This window comes from Oncorhynchus kisutch, linkage group LG19, assembly GCF_002021735.2.
Source record: "Oncorhynchus kisutch isolate 150728-3 linkage group LG19, Okis_V2, whole genome shotgun sequence".
Taxonomy (NCBI): Eukaryota; Metazoa; Chordata; class Actinopteri; order Salmoniformes; family Salmonidae; genus Oncorhynchus; species Oncorhynchus kisutch.
The window spans coordinates 29673377-29688928 of record NC_034192.2 but is presented as its reverse complement, the minus strand read 5'-3'; the positions used below and the strand labels follow the sequence as shown (position 1 = coordinate 29688928).

At 41.6% G+C, this 15552-nt stretch overlaps 1 protein-coding gene across 7 annotated transcripts in view; it reads left to right on the top strand.

Annotated features, from left to right (window-relative positions):
* The first annotated feature begins 7891 nt into the window (after positions 1-7891).
* Positions 7892-15552, top strand: part of LOC109864605 (collagen alpha-1(XXIII) chain) — a 204965-nt gene continuing 197304 nt past the window's right edge. For 4 of the 7 annotated variants that reach the window (XM_031797653.1, XM_031797652.1, XM_031797650.1 and 1 more), the window contains exons 1-2: positions 7893-8521; positions 9584-9653. In XM_031797653.1, coding sequence (XP_031653513.1) covers positions 8225-8521; positions 9584-9653 — 367 coding nt within the window. In that variant the 5' untranslated portion in view covers positions 7893-8224. Of the gene's footprint in view, positions 8522-9583; positions 9654-15552 lie in introns of all 7 variants that reach the window. The other 3 variants (XM_031797654.1, XM_020452457.2, XM_020452456.2) reach the window with 1 other exon arrangement.

Here is a 15552-nt window from a genome sequence, read left to right as displayed (position 1 = left end):
TCTAGTAGGGTCCAGAATTTTCAAAGATGGCTGTCAAAATAATTGCATCCCATGTTTTCAGTACTCCAGTACCCTCTTCCTTGCGAGGAAACCAAACTCAGCTTTTTGCTAAAATCTTATGCATATGAGGTATTTTCTGCATATTTGTAATTTTGAAGGCCAAACCCACCATTGGTGTGTGTAGCCAAAGAGCTCTATGGTCAGATGACATGAAAATAGAGCTCTTTGGTCAGGCACACCAATGGTGTGCCTGACCAAAGAGAAAAAAAAGAACAATGCCTTTTCAGAAAATCTCATCCCTGTTGTAAAATATGGTGGTGGATCTTTATTGGGCTGTTTTGCTTTATGAAGAACCAATACATTTTTGCTAAAAATCTGCTTGCCTCTGCGAGGAGGCTGAACCTTGGCCATAAGTGAATCTTCCAGCAAGGCAACAATCTCAACAATACAACATCCACAAAGAAATGGTTAATTGACCACAAAATCAACATTTTGCAATGGCCATCTCAGCCTCCGGACTGGAAAACCTGTGAGTTGAATTGAAGGAAATCCATAAAGTGCAGACGACATCAAGGATCTGTAAAAATTCTGTATGGAGGAATGGTCTAAAATCCCTCCCAATGTGTTCTCCAATCTCATATTTTTTATCCTCGCAAGGGGAGTGCAGGAGTATTGAAAACATGATCCAATCATTTTGACTTTTTTTAAAGATTTTTTTTTTATTACATCTTAAACATGATCTCTCTCTGAGCAATTGTATTAGTATAAAATAATATAATCCCCCCCCCCCAAAAAAGAAGTTTTTTTGCATAAAATATTATTTTATACAGTATCTTTTGCTCATCTTTATCAAGGGATTCAATAATTCCGGACCCCACTGATTATGTGCAACAACAAAGATAACCTTGTGCACAGCATTCTGTTTAGTTCAGGGGTTCTCAACCTTTCCCCAAAATGACCCCTAATCCCTCAAATCAATAAGGCATTGGGACCCCCCCAGGAAACTCAGGATCCTTAGGTTGGGAACCAGGTTCCAGGTTCTGGTTTTAAAATGTCCCCTGCAATGAAGTCTAAGAAAAGTTACATAAATGTCATCTTTAATATCAGAAACTATCTTGTTTTCCACTGACACCAATCATTGTGTCTTGACCTCCATGGCCTTCACTGAATTTGTATTTCGGATATTACTAATAAAATGTGCATATAATCCCATAAATGTTTCCAAATAAATGTGGGATTATTTGTTAAAAACACAATATTTAGTTGCATAACTCAGTCTACCCTCAACCCAGTTACGCCAACCAATCTCCCCCCCATAAAAATTGTGAATTTATCCTTTATCTTTATGTGATGTCATCAACTGGAAGTGACATCAGTGGGCATTTTGAGACAAAACCATGTTGTGAGACTGACATGGTTGAGTTTGTCACTTTGTGAAGTTATCTAATTATTCAAGTTCATTATTATTGTTTATCTTCATTCTCATAACCACATGCATATATTGACTGCAATGTTGTCCATGTTAAGAATATATACAGTAGTCGTCATGAATAGGTTTATTAGCAGGATTAGGCGGCCATCGATGAAGGCAGATTGACGAGGGCAGTACTTTCTGAGCTAAACTGTTTCTCCGATCAAATAGCCTAGCTTAAATGGCGCTCAATCAAATCAAATAAAAATGTCATGTTAACAAGCAACATATCCTAAAAACAGGACAGCTCAAAGTAAAATGGACAATATGGAATGGACAATCACACTGTCCAGGAGTTGAACCGTATTGTCATGATCAGTGGTTTCAAGTTTGTATCTGTACATTTTTGACAAGCTGATCAGAGCGAAAAAGAAAATATTTGCAGGCCAACATAGTAGGCTACACCACATTAAGCGTGAGCCAATGTCTTTTTTTTGGTCCTGTCCAGAACGGACGTCTACTTTTGGTGTTTTACAAATGGTAGGCTTATCATAAAATTTCAGGCAACACTGTAGGCTACACCTCAGTAAGCACGGACCGACGCCTTTTGGATCTTTTTTTGGTGCAGTCTGTTTCTTTTAGATTTTGTCCAGTCTGGAACAGCCTGGATTTGGCCCAAGCATAGATGTCTATAAATGACCTTCTTTTCAACTTTAATTCAGAAGTAAAAATGAGCCAGATTTCAACATCCAGAAACCACATATTTTCAAAGTCTGAAAAAGAGGCATTTTCAACGTCCATATGTATTTTAAACATATAGAAAATACCTTTTCATCTTTCATTCAGAACCTAAATTGAACCTAACTTCAACGTCTGGAATGTAATTTTGCTTACTGGGACTATTCTATTCTTGCAGGGGCGGCAGAAAGGCAAGGACCGGCCCTGATTATTAGAGTGACATCACTGGAAAAAGCATTCTGATCTTGTCAATATACATTTCTGCTTAGATCATCACATCTAGTAAATTACCTGAAAATCTGTATATACAGTGCCTTTGGAAATTATTCAGACCCTTGACTTTTTCCCCATTTTGTTAAATTAATGTTTTCTAAAAATGGATTAAACCCCCCAAAATATCCTCATCAATCTACACACAATACCCCGTAATGCAAAGCAAAAACAGGTTTTTAGACATTTTTTCAAAAACAGAAATACCTTACTTTCTATAAGTATTCACAACCTTTGCTAAACCAAGCCATGAGGTCGAATTAATTGTCTGTAAAGCTCAGAGACAGGATTGTGTCTAGGGGTACCAAAACATTTCTGCAGCATTAAAGGTCCCCAAGAACACAATGGCCTCCATTGTTCTTAAATGGAAGAAGTTTGGAACCACCGTGACTCTTTCTAGAGCTGTCCACCTAGCCAAACTGAAGGACAACCATCTTTGCAGCACTACACCAATCAGGCCTTTATGTTAGAGTGGCCAGACGGAAGCCACTCCTCAGTAAAAGGTACATGACAGCCCACTTGGAAGCACCTAAAGACTCCCAGACCATGAGAAACGAGATTCTCTGGTCTGATGAAACCAAGATGGAACTCTTTGGCCTGAATGCTAAGTATCACATCTGGAGGAAACCTGGCACCATCCTTACGGTGAAGCATGGTGGTGGAGGTGTCATGCTGTGGGGATGTTTTTCAGCGGCAGGGACTAGAAGACTAGTCAGGATCGAGGTAAAGATGAACAGAGCAAAGAACAGAGATCATTGATGAAAACCTGTTCCAGAGCGTTTAGGACCTCAGACTGGGGCGACCCAGGAATACCCAAGAATACTCTAGGTTGAAATCTCTGCCAAAGGTGCTTCAACAAAGTACTGAGTAAAAGGGTCTGAATACTAATGTAAATGTGATATTTCCGTTTTTCTTTTTCAATAAATTTGCAAAAATGTCTAAACCTGTTTCTGCTCTGTCATTATGGGGTATTGTGTGTAGATTGACGAGGGAAAAAACGAGTTAATTAATTTAGAATAAGGTTGTAACCTAACGGAATGTGGATAAAGTCATGGGTTCTGAATACTTCCCGAAGACACTGTATGTGGATATGACATCTGATATATTGTGATGTCAGCTATATGTGCTCAACACAGAAGCAACCCGACTGCAAGTGCTTCAACACACAACCTTTGCTTCAGCAAGAATGTGCCAACTGCTGCGCCACAGCCAAACAGTGAAGGAAGGCCACAGCCAGACAGTGAAGGAAGGCCACAGCCACAGCCAGACAGTGAAGGAAGGCCACAGCCAGACAGTGAAGGAAGGCCACAGCCAGACAGTGAAGGAAGGCCACAGCCAGACAGTGAAGGAAGGCCACATCCAGACAGTGAAGGAAGGCCACAGCCACAGCCAGACAGTGAAGGAAGGCCACAGCCACAGCCAGACAGTGAAGGAAGGCCACAGCCACAGCCAGACAGTGAAGGAAGGCCACAGCCAGACAGTGAAGGAAGGCCACAGCCAGACGGTGAAGGAAGGCCACAGCCAGACGGTGAAGGAAGGCCACAGCCAGACAGTGAAGGAAGGCCACAGCCACAGCCAGACAGTGAAGGAAGGCCACAGCCAGACAGTGAAGGAAGGCCACAGCCACAGCCAGACAGTGAAGGAAGGCCACAGCCAGACAGTGAAGGAAGGCCACAGCCATTGAAGGAAATCCAGTGGGGAAGTCCAGGGCAGCTTGGGCTGTGGTGTAGGTTCGGATACGACGAAGACCAATATCCAGGCATCATCCTTAACACGATGAAACGCATGTCAAAGTAAAGTGTATTGTGTTGGACCAAACAGATTCTTCTGGCCTGCTTGTGATGACATCCACCGGTACCTGTTTGATGATGTTCTTGAAAACATCCCCCCCCCCCTCCCCCGTGACATCCCGCCATGTAGAGATGTGTCGGCCAGACTTTTGGGATAAACACCATGAAGCAAGAGGCACACACACACACACACCAAAAGTATCTACTTACCTGTAAGACCTGCTCCATGGTCGAAACGTGCTTCTACAGAACTCAGCCCGAAAACCTCAATGAGCAAGCAATGCAGATGTAGAAGCACGGTAGCCAGGAAATACTCCCTAGAAAGGCAGGAACCTAGGTAGAAACCTAGAGACGAACCAGGCTCATTCTTCAATATTTTCAAGTGTTTATAGATGACCAGCAGAGTCAAATAGCAATCACAGTGGTTGTAGAGGGTGCAACGGGTGAGCACCTCATGAGTAAATGTCAGATGGCTTTTCAAAGCTGAGCATTTAGAGTTTGAGACAGCAGGTGCGGTAGAGAGGGAGGGGGAGGGGGAGAAAGGGTCGAAACAGCAGGTCCGGGAGACAGGTCAGGGTTCCATAGCCGCAGGCAGAACAGCGGAAACTGGAGGAGCAATGTGACAAGGTAGCACATCAGGTGAATAGGTCAGGGTTCCAGAGCCGCAGACAGAACAATTGAAACTGGAGCAGCAGCATGACAATGAGGCACGTCCGGTGAACAGGTCAGGGTTCCTTTGCCACAGACAGAATAGCAGAAACTGGAGCAGCAGCGCAACCAGGTGGACTGGGGACGGGACAGCCAGGAATCGTCAGGCCAGGTAGTCCTGAGGCATGGTCCTAGGACTTAGGTCCACCGGGAAGGGAGAAAGAGCAAGAGACACCAGATAAGACAGACTGACCATAGCCCCTCTGCACATAGACTATTGCAGCAGAGATATTGGAGACTGAGACAGAATGAGCAACACCGGTTTAGCATTTCTTTCCAGAAGCCATGAGAACATTGTCTGGCCGCGGAGACTGTGCTTAACACTACTACCTGTATTTACTGGTGGCACGGTATAATACTTTCCTACACTTCAATTGCCCTTGCCTAACGATTGCGCCTGGGCTTACATCTTGGCTATCCTCACCATAATGTGATGGTTATGTGCATTATGTGTACAGCGCCTGCAATGAGAAGGCATAATGTTAGTTAGCTTTTTTGGCCGGAGGAAGTCTTGCAGATCCAGGCCCACATAAAAGGTCCGGTGTAAAACAGGACAAAACTAAGACTTTGGTCAACTTGTTAAATACGGAGTTTGATTAAACGGTTATTGAAAGCGAAAAAGTCTGACAGGTAGCCAAAGCCTCAGCCATCCAATACGATGTGTACCCAGTGGGAACCCAGCCTGTGGTGTTTTAACAGGCAGGCCCACATCTTCAATGTTATTCATGTCTGTTATTTTTATTTTTATTATTTTATGAAGTTTGGTTAATAAAACTCAGTTTGATTCAAATTTATATCTATTGTCCTCACTACATGGTTATAGCTATGAAATACAATGTTTATAGAAAATGTTGAAGTGAATTTTGAGAGTAAACAAAAAACAATTTAAATGGAAGACGTTACCATCAAAATCAAATCCATTTTTATTGGTCACATACACTTGATTAGCAGATGTTATTGCGAGTGTAGTGAAATGCTTGTGCTTCTAGCTGCGACAGTGCAGTAATATCTAACAAGTAATACCTAGCATATTAAACAACATATACCCAATACACACAAATCTAAGTAGAAATGAATTAAGACTATATACATATGAAGGAGCGATGTCAGAGCGGGACGGACTAAAATACAGTAGAATAGTATAGAATACAGTATATACATATGAGATGAGTAATGCAAGATATGTAAACATTATTCAAGTGACTAGTGTTCCATTCCTTAAAGTGGCCAGTGATTCCTAGTCTATGCCTATAGGCAGCAGCCTCTAATGTGCTAGTGATGGCTGTTTAACAGTCTGATGGCCTTGAGATAGAAGCTGTTTTTCAGTCTCTCGGGTCCCAGCTTTGATGCACCTGTACTAACCTCGCCTTCTGGTTGATAACGGTGTGAATAGGCTGTGGCTCGGGTGATTGGTGTCCTTGATGATCTTTTGGCCTTCTTGTTGACATCGGGTGCTGTAGGTGTCCTGGAGGGTGGTAAGTTTTCCCCCGGTGGTGCGTTGGGCAGACCGCATCTTCTACCCTGTTACCCTAGTCTCAATCCTGTTTCAAGACCCTGTTTCACTTTTGTTATACAAAGGTTACGAAATATGAATTTAATGTTTGTTCAGCTCAGTCTGAAATGTTTAAACCAATCATGAACATTTTTGTTCAAATTCTGAAGTGAAACCATACTTTTGATTTTAAAAATGATAAGGCCGCTGACACAGTGTCCATTTCAGGATTTAGTATAGCAAAAGTGTGAGATTTTATATACATGTTAAATTTGCAATTATTTAATTAGTTTGAGGGACTTATGATTCATAGGGAAATGTTGATTTTATTACAAGTGTCTTTATAATCTTTTTCAGACAACTTCCATAGAGTCCATAAGAGGGTTGAAGACATGTGGTGTCCGTATCAGAAGAAAATGGCCGACAATAATAGTCTTTGATGCCTGAGATGGGAAAATATGTTTTCTTGGAGATTAAATATGCACTTCATGTCGTGAGGTGTTCAGAAAATATTATTTATTTGGGGTAGAAAGTTGTTAAAAAATCTAAGTCCAAATCATAATGGTTTGGTGGAGTGACACTTAAGCTATGATGAGCAGTAGGTGGCAGGAGAGAGCTTTTCCACAACCTGTGCTTGCGGCGCAATAATCGACAGCTCACTGCCCAGGCCTATCACACTTTAACTGAAGACTTGGTGAGTGTCATACATTTTCCATTGATACATATCTATTAGATTATATATTTCCGTTAATATATAGGCAACCGTTTTAATGTGTTAGAATAACGCAATTGGATGAATCCGCGGTCAGGTAAGGCAGACAAGTTCAGGAACCAGGTTGAGGAACTGCAGTGAGCTAAATACTGTGCAAACACGAAAACAATTGTATTTTAAATTGTTTCAAATATAGGTCAATTTAGGTTATCGATCGAGAGAGTCTGTCCGGCATGATACTCAACAGCCATGATACTCGACTAGCCTACCCATGGCACTGAACAGCATCATCTTGATACTTCATGTTTACGAATTTGAAGAATAATTAAATAGCCTCGACTACAGTAATATAATGTGGACAAAGTAGATGAGATCTTATTCTGAGAGTCAACAACCGAGGTGTAGGCTACTTGACTGGCAGATCTATTATTAAACTGATTTGATTTCAACACCAAGGACAGAAAACATGACTCTCCGGGGCCAAATTACTGCTATGGGGCCAAATATCATTTAGAGGTTGAAATCCAAGTCTCAAACACCTGAAACTATAATGTTGACTGCCCGAGATTGAATCCAATCAAAGTAACTCAAAACATATCTAGGCTATAGTCTATACACATTCACAGCCTTATAACTTCACGCTTTCACGGAAGTTGTCGATCTACAGCCAACATTTCTCTCCCTCTGTCGACTGTATCTCCCTCCCCCACATGGTCAACCGGGCGGGCGCATCTCAATTTGCCGAACATGCAACTTTTTTTTTTTTAAGAAATTTGACTGTTGACTGATTCCCCATCCCATCCACATACTCTCTAGCGCAGGAACAAAACGATCTGGGATAGAGGACTCAATTTATCTGGTGCGCATCCAGATTGCACCCATCTGTGTCTGCCATATGCAAACCGTGCGCAACGCGCTCAGCATTTCAGCCTCTTGTTCCAAGGCTAATTTAAGAAACCGTGTTGGGGTGAGTTGAATGTGTAGCAGCAGCACACTACAAAGTCTGACATAGTTTAGTTACTAAATGCGCATATTTCATCATTATACATTTTTTTATTCATAAATTCATCAAGACCATTTGTTTCTAACCGGGATTTAAAGTTATGGATTCAACGGAGGATAACCGGGAGAGCAAGGCAGCACTCCGTCCATGCGCGCCCAGGTCTCTTCTCCTGCGCTGTCTGGTCTGTTTCCCTATGGTGGTGTGTTTCATGTTGTCCCTGAGCTCCATAGCCATCTGCCTACTCATGAGCTTCAAGACTTACCAACTGGAGAACCGACTGGATGCGCTGGAGTTGGAGAAAAACACAGTGTTTAACCCTCCGGAGAGCGCCTTCACGCGCGAGGATGGGACTGTACTACCGGCACTAAGGAGTTCTATCGAGACGCTCCTGCAAGAGGTAGCTAGCTACACGACGTTTTTTTTTTTGGGGGGGGGGACATTTAAAATGTAACACTATGTAAATATATCACAGTGTATTTCTCTTTATTTTTTATTCATGCAGCTTCCTGTTTGGGTTTCCATAATATGTAGCCAGAATAGACTAAATGCCGTGCGTAATGTTGCGCGTAATGACATAATGACTCATGTCTGAAGATGTTGATTCCTCAAGCGACTGACTCAAATGGTCAAGTCACCGCTGTGAGATTCCTTCTGTCTCTAGATATTATCAGGTATCGCCTGATGAAAGATAAGTGATGTAAAGCTTGGTGATACACAAGCTGGCTTTTATACTGTCTGTCTGTGCTGTGACAGTATTTCACCATATATGTTGTAGGCTATCTCCCAAAAAGTCCCCTCTTGATAGAAAGGATGATGGAAAGGTCATTGAAAACCTGGTTACGTTTTCGTACATTATTTACCTGAACTGGTAAAATTATAATTACATCACTTTATCATTTTTTACAGTATTATATTCACGTTACCAAGGTGCTACATAATGATTGATGTATTGCTTATAGTGGTTAATGTCCATTTCTAACAATAGGTTAAGTTATTTAAGTTAATCTTACTGCTTATACTGCTTGTTATAAACCCACAAAATTCACCAGTATGTCTCATTGCATAGTGGTTGCTTTATATAGCCCTCTTAAAACTACCGACGGGAGATGGACTTGAGTCAAACCAACTGGAATGTGCAGTAATCTTCAACATAATGTTTGTACCAAAACATTTCTCCTGGCCTTCACTTTCCCCTCTAACTCAGATAAATGAATGTTTCCAGATCAAGTCTGGATTTACTAAACCTTTTATGGTGAATTTATGGTTATTGCTACTGCACACGCAGTCTGCATTGTTTCAGAGCCTTACCTCTCTCTCTCTCTCTCTCTCTCTCTCTCTCTCTCTCTCTCTCTCTCTCTCTCTCGCTCTCTCGCTCTCTCGCTCTCTCGCTCTCTCTCTCTCGTGCGCTCTCTCTCTCTCTCTCTCTCTCTCGCTCTCTCTCTCTCCCTTCTCTCCCCAGAGACTGAGTGAAGTGATGCCCAAACTGCGCACGGCAAGGGACGTCCCCCAAGAGTGTTCCTGCCCACCAGGTACGTCTCTCTCTTCTCTCCTATTGGTTCATGGCTATATCATGGTTATCAAAGCCTCTACGCACGCAACACATGAACATTACATGTATGCAAACACACACACACGCACACGCACACGCACACGCTGGACTGTTTTACACTAGTGTCAGTTGTTGCTGGGTTGGCTGTGTATCGAAGGAATCCAGAAGAGTGCGTTGAGCTTTACGCTCTCTACCACCAGTTAATATTGATAGTTGTTTACAGCATCCCAAGTTTTCCTCAAGTGTGTATTCAGTGGATGGATGCCTTTTGTAAAGGATTAGTGTCCCTAAGCCTGTAGACCCAGACTGGGAGAGGCTCAGAGGGAGAGTGTGATAAATACCCCTCAGATTGGTCTATGTCTATGGGATGGCCAGGACAGGACAGGGTGAGCTCTGTTGCTTAGTGCCAGTGGAACCTGCTAACATTAATAGACGTTCCGGCGATGCGCCAAGTTTGGCCACGTTTGGCGTGTGGTGTGCATTACACGGCCTGTGATAGTCCGGAGGGTGAAAAACAGTGCAATACACACAAACACGTAGGCACACACCCAGACCGACTCATGTACACAACCAGTCGTCTGCTATTCATGCGTTTCTGTAATCGTAACTATATGAGGAATGCTGGCCCTTCCCTGTTTTTGGGGAAATTCATCTTTCAGCATTTGCCATGCGTGCTTCCTCTACTCAAAGACTTTGCTACCCAGATTGATAAAATGTGAACCTTAAAGTTGTTATTGTTACTTATCTAATCGAGAGTTTTTCTTCATATTAACTTGTGAAGTACAGAGCTGGCTCCTAATTCACCATGACAAAGAAATCCCCTAGTTTAGAGGAAGAGTGAGATAGGAGGTGTGTGTGTGTGTGTGTGTGCAGGCGTGCGTGTGTCTTTTCTCTAGCTGTCTTCATGAGTTGCATTGCTCTTGTCTCCTCTGTGGTCAGCCATGTCTCTATTGTCCCTGTGTGAATCACTGGCTTCCAGAGCAGGTGGAAAAGTTTGCATGCCTGAATTTCTGGAGCACATTCAAAACATTCCAGGTCCACTTGTGGCTCTGCACCATACTTCTTCCCTAGCTGGTCAGCTGGTTAGTCAATTGGACCATTGTTGTTCCTCTCTGATGTTTGTGGTGTGTGTGTGTGTGTGTGTGTGTGAGAGAGAGAGAAAGAGAGAGAGAGAGTATTTGTTGGGGGCCTGTTCATGGTGTGTGTGTGTGTGTGTGTGTGTGTGTGTGTGTGTGTGTGTGTGTGTGTGTGTGTGTGTGTGTGTGTGTGTGTGTGTGTGTGTGTGTGTGTGTGTGTGTGTGTGTGTGTGTGAGAGAGAGAGAGAGAGAGAGAGAGAGAGAGAGAGTGAAAGTATTTGTTGGGGGCCTGTTCATGGTGTGTGTGTGTGTGTGTGTGTGTGTGTGTGTGTGTGTGTGTGTGTGTGTGTGTGTGTGTGTGTGTGTGTGTGTGTGTGTGTGTGTGTGTGTGTGTGTGTGTGTGTGTGTGTGTGTGTGTGTGTGTATGCGTGAGAGTGTTTGTTGGAAGCCTGTTCTTCAGTATGTACTCAATTAGCTGAGGGAAAGCAGAATGTGGTAAAGGACATGTGTTTGTAGTATTTTACTTCCTATATGCAGTGCATCATCTCAATGGGTTCAATGATCGTACCACCTGGAGAATAAGTGTAGAGAGTAACCTGGTCTTGTAAAAGTAATGTGCTCTGAAATAGCTCATTCCCTCCCCTAGTGATTACTCATGTTTTTCATTTAATTATGTCAATATCATATTATATCAGATGTTTCGTTTTATTGCACAGTTCATTATACAAAATGACTGTGTAATCAACGTGGTTTCACTGTGGTTAGTCGGGTTTCGGAATGAAATGTAACCACAGCTATTCTCTGAAATCTATTCAAAGATCTTTATTTTTGTCTCTATTTAACCCCAAAGCATGGTGTTTGTAAATGCTTAGCATTATCAAAATGCAAGAGTATTAAATGCAGACAAACAGCCCATAGACACGTTTGAACCATCTCTTAACAATTAGACTGTCTTTGTCCCAGGCTGTTAAGTTAATTGTTCAGCTGATGTGTTTATTTCAGATGGATGTTTGTCAGCTAATTAGCATGGGGTTTGTTGAGTTCAGCCAATTAGCATAGGGTTTGTTGAGTTTGGTGTCCTCTGCTTTCCCAGTCTGTTCCCACATACATGGAGACAACACATGTATACTGTTTGTGCTTGTATGTGTACAGTATGTATGCATGCGTGTGTGTGTGCTTGTGTATGTCTGTGTGATTGTGTACAGTGTGTGTACGTGTGTGTGTGTTGCATGTGTGTGGTCTGTGTGCATGCAGGTGTGGTGTGTATGTGCGTGCCTGTGTGTGTGAGTGCTTCAGTGCCTGCGTGTATGTGTGTGTACATTTGAGCCCCCCTGTATGTGTGTGAGTCAGTGTGTCTGTCTGTCCCTAGTTCTTTGAGGGGCCGATAGGCAGCCCTCTCTGCACGGCGCTGTAAGCCGAGCCCTTCTCCCTTTAAGACCCACGCTCGCCACCTGAAACCTAATGCTCTCTAAGACCAGAGCACAGACTGAGCCATTTCTCTGTCTGTCTGTCTGTGTCTGTCTGTCTGTCTGTCTGTCTGTCTGCTCATGTAGGTATTACACGTTATGGTGACGGTTTAATATAGTTGCTTAAGTATCTTGATTTAAATCTGGGCTTAGGGTACTTACTGTAAATCATCCTAAATGAATGAGAGTGTGCAAAAAATATATAAATGCATTGTCATGTAATGTGGGAGTCAAATGTGTGTCACTGCAGTGAAAGCAGGGACTGAGTATCGTGACACTTTTATAATCACCCAAAGTGACATCCTAGCAGCTATAAGACTTGAGCCAAGCATGTCACTCAGGTGTTTGCAATTAACACTATCCGCACACACACAACACACACACTTCTGCACTGCCTCAGCTGATGAAAGCCATGTGTAGTCTGTAACAGAATGAAGGGGAGGGGGGATATAGACATCCAGCACTCTAAAGTGCGACCAATTTGGTTTGACATTGGGAATGTTCTCAAATAGTTCAGAGAACATTTAGAAACAAAGTTATTCTGGTAATAACGTTTCCTACAGGTTTTCACAGGTTTTCTCATAGTTCTATTTGTCATGTTCTGAAATTGTTCCGAGAACGTTAAGAACTCTTTACATAAAATCCACAAGAAAACTTTAGTAATATTCAGAGAACATTCTATGAAGGATATTTAAAAACATATACATTTCGTTCTCAGCACCAACAAAACTCTCTATCCTCTATCTTGTTAATTGTGTTCTGGTGTGTTGACTGCACCCACTAATTGGCCACACCTGATCTGAATGTGCTTGATTCCTTTGAAATTGGACCCATCTGAATAGACAAAAATGAACAGCTATGTATGCATAAAAAACTAGCTCCATTCCGGTGGCGCAGAAGACTAATTCCATGGATAGAGAACAGAAGATTATAGGTTTGAATGTCAATGATCCCATGTCACAATAAAAAATAAATGTGTTTGCATGATTATGCAAAAGGAAATGAATTTCCATGTGTGCTTGGAGTAAACCAAGTTAACCCCAAATACGTTAGCAGTGTTATTAAAAGTCTTATTGGAACATTCAGTGAAGGTTTTAAGGAAGTTATTTAAAAACCTCCAAATAACCTGTCATTTATTTTCTCAGAGCCTTAATAAAAGCTCCCAGGAAAAAATTCAAGAAACCAGAGTAAAACGTTCTCAGAACGTCCTTGCAACCTGAAAATGATTGTTCCCAGAACATGACTTAGTTCACACAATCAATGTGAAACCAAAAACATACATTCCCATAACTTCCAAGGGACCAAATATGCTACCTGGGATTTGTTTTACACCTTGTTCAGTCATAATTGTTACCTCATTACCTAGCTAGCTAACAACTGTTAACTTTGCCAATATATGCAAACATTTGTGGGCGCAGAAAGAATGGAAAAGGGATAGCTTCTTCAGGAGATCAATGATCATAGCAATGCATGTCATCATTAAAAACTTGATCTTAAATAGACAGTGTACAATTTTCAATATAATGCATCTCACTAGGAACATAATGCTTTTACATAATGTAGAAAACTAATATTCCACAAATTAGTTTGTAATTTCAATGACAGGTATATGTATCAACATTTTAGCTTTTTATAATAAATCAATCTATTGACAGGGCTACACATTCGTTTCTAGGGCACAACATGAACAAGGAGAGATTCATCAAAGAAAACGAACTAAAAACAAACGAGGTGTCCCCTTTTATCTTTGTATTAATTGTCAGAGTAGAGAACACACATTTTGTATGACTCAAAATGGAGTGAAATTCTACAAAGATCCAGCAAAACAAAAGGACCATATGCATTTCTAGTCAAATAACAACGCAATGTTAATCTCCCAGTGCAAATGAAATAACAACAACAAGCTAGCTAAGTTGGTTTTGCTACTTTAACCTGCCTGTCATGAACGCGTCTGGTGGGGATAAACGCGTCTGGTGGGGATGGCGCACGTGGATGCATGCGCAGGGCCGGTTTGGTCAAGGTGTGGTAGAGTGCCATGCAAAAGTATTCATCCCCCTTGGTGTTTTTCCTATTTTCTAGCATTACAACCTGTAATTTAAATGGATTTTTATTTGGATTTCATGTAACGGACATACACAAAATAGTCCAAATTGGTGAAGTGAAATTTAAAAAATAACTTGTTTAAAAAAATTCTAAATAATTAAAATGGAAAAGTGGTAAGTGCATATGTGTTCGCTCCCTTTGCTATTAAGCCCCTAAATAAGATCTGGTGCAACCAATTACCTTCAGAAGTCACATAATTAGTTAAATAAAGTCCACCTGTGTGCAATCTAAGTGTCACATGATCTCAGTATATATACACTATATATAAATTAGGCCCTATTTATGGATATCACATGACTGGTCACAGATACCTTAAAAGGTTAGGGGCGTGTATCATAAAATCAGTCAGTATCTGGTTTTCTGGTGTGACCACCATTTGCCTCATGCGACGCAACACATCTCTTTTTTATAGAGTTGATTAGGCTGTTGATTGTAGCCTGTGCAATGTTGTCCCACTCCTCTTCAATGGCTGTGCGAAGTTGCTAGATATTGGGAACTGGAACATGCTGTCGTACATGACGATCCAGAGCATTCCAAACATGCTCAATGGTTGACATGTCTGGTGAGTATGCAGACCATGGAAGAACTGGGGTATTTTCAGCTTCCAGGAATTGTGTACATATCCCTGCAGCATTGGGCTGTGTATTACCATGTTGAAACATGATGTGATAGTGGGGGGAAGAATGACATGACAATGGGCCTCAGGATCTTGTCACGATATACATTCAAATTGCCATTAATAAAATGCAATTGTGTTCGTTGTATGTATCTTATGCCTGCCCGTACCATAATCCCACCGCCACCATGGGGCACTCTGTTCACAACGTTGACATCAGCAAACCGTGGATTTATTATCTTGGCAAAGGATACATTTTCACTAACAGGGATGTAAACAAATTTGAAAACATTTTAGAGCAAAAATATTTTTGTGTGTATGGAAAATTTCCTATGATCCTGAATTTCAGCTCATGAAACATTGGACCAACACTTTACATGTTGCGTTTATATTTTTGTTCAGTATATATTTTAGATGTCAGCATCATTTTATTTTCATTCATTTTGGAGTAGAATGTATTTTTTTATCACCAGAACTGAGCTTCTCACACCCTCCTCAACCTGTAGTATCAATCAATCAATCAAATGTATTTATATAGCCCTTCTTACATCCGCTGATGTTACAAAGTGCTGTATAGAAACCCAGCCTAAAACCCCAAACAGCAAGCAATGCAGGTGT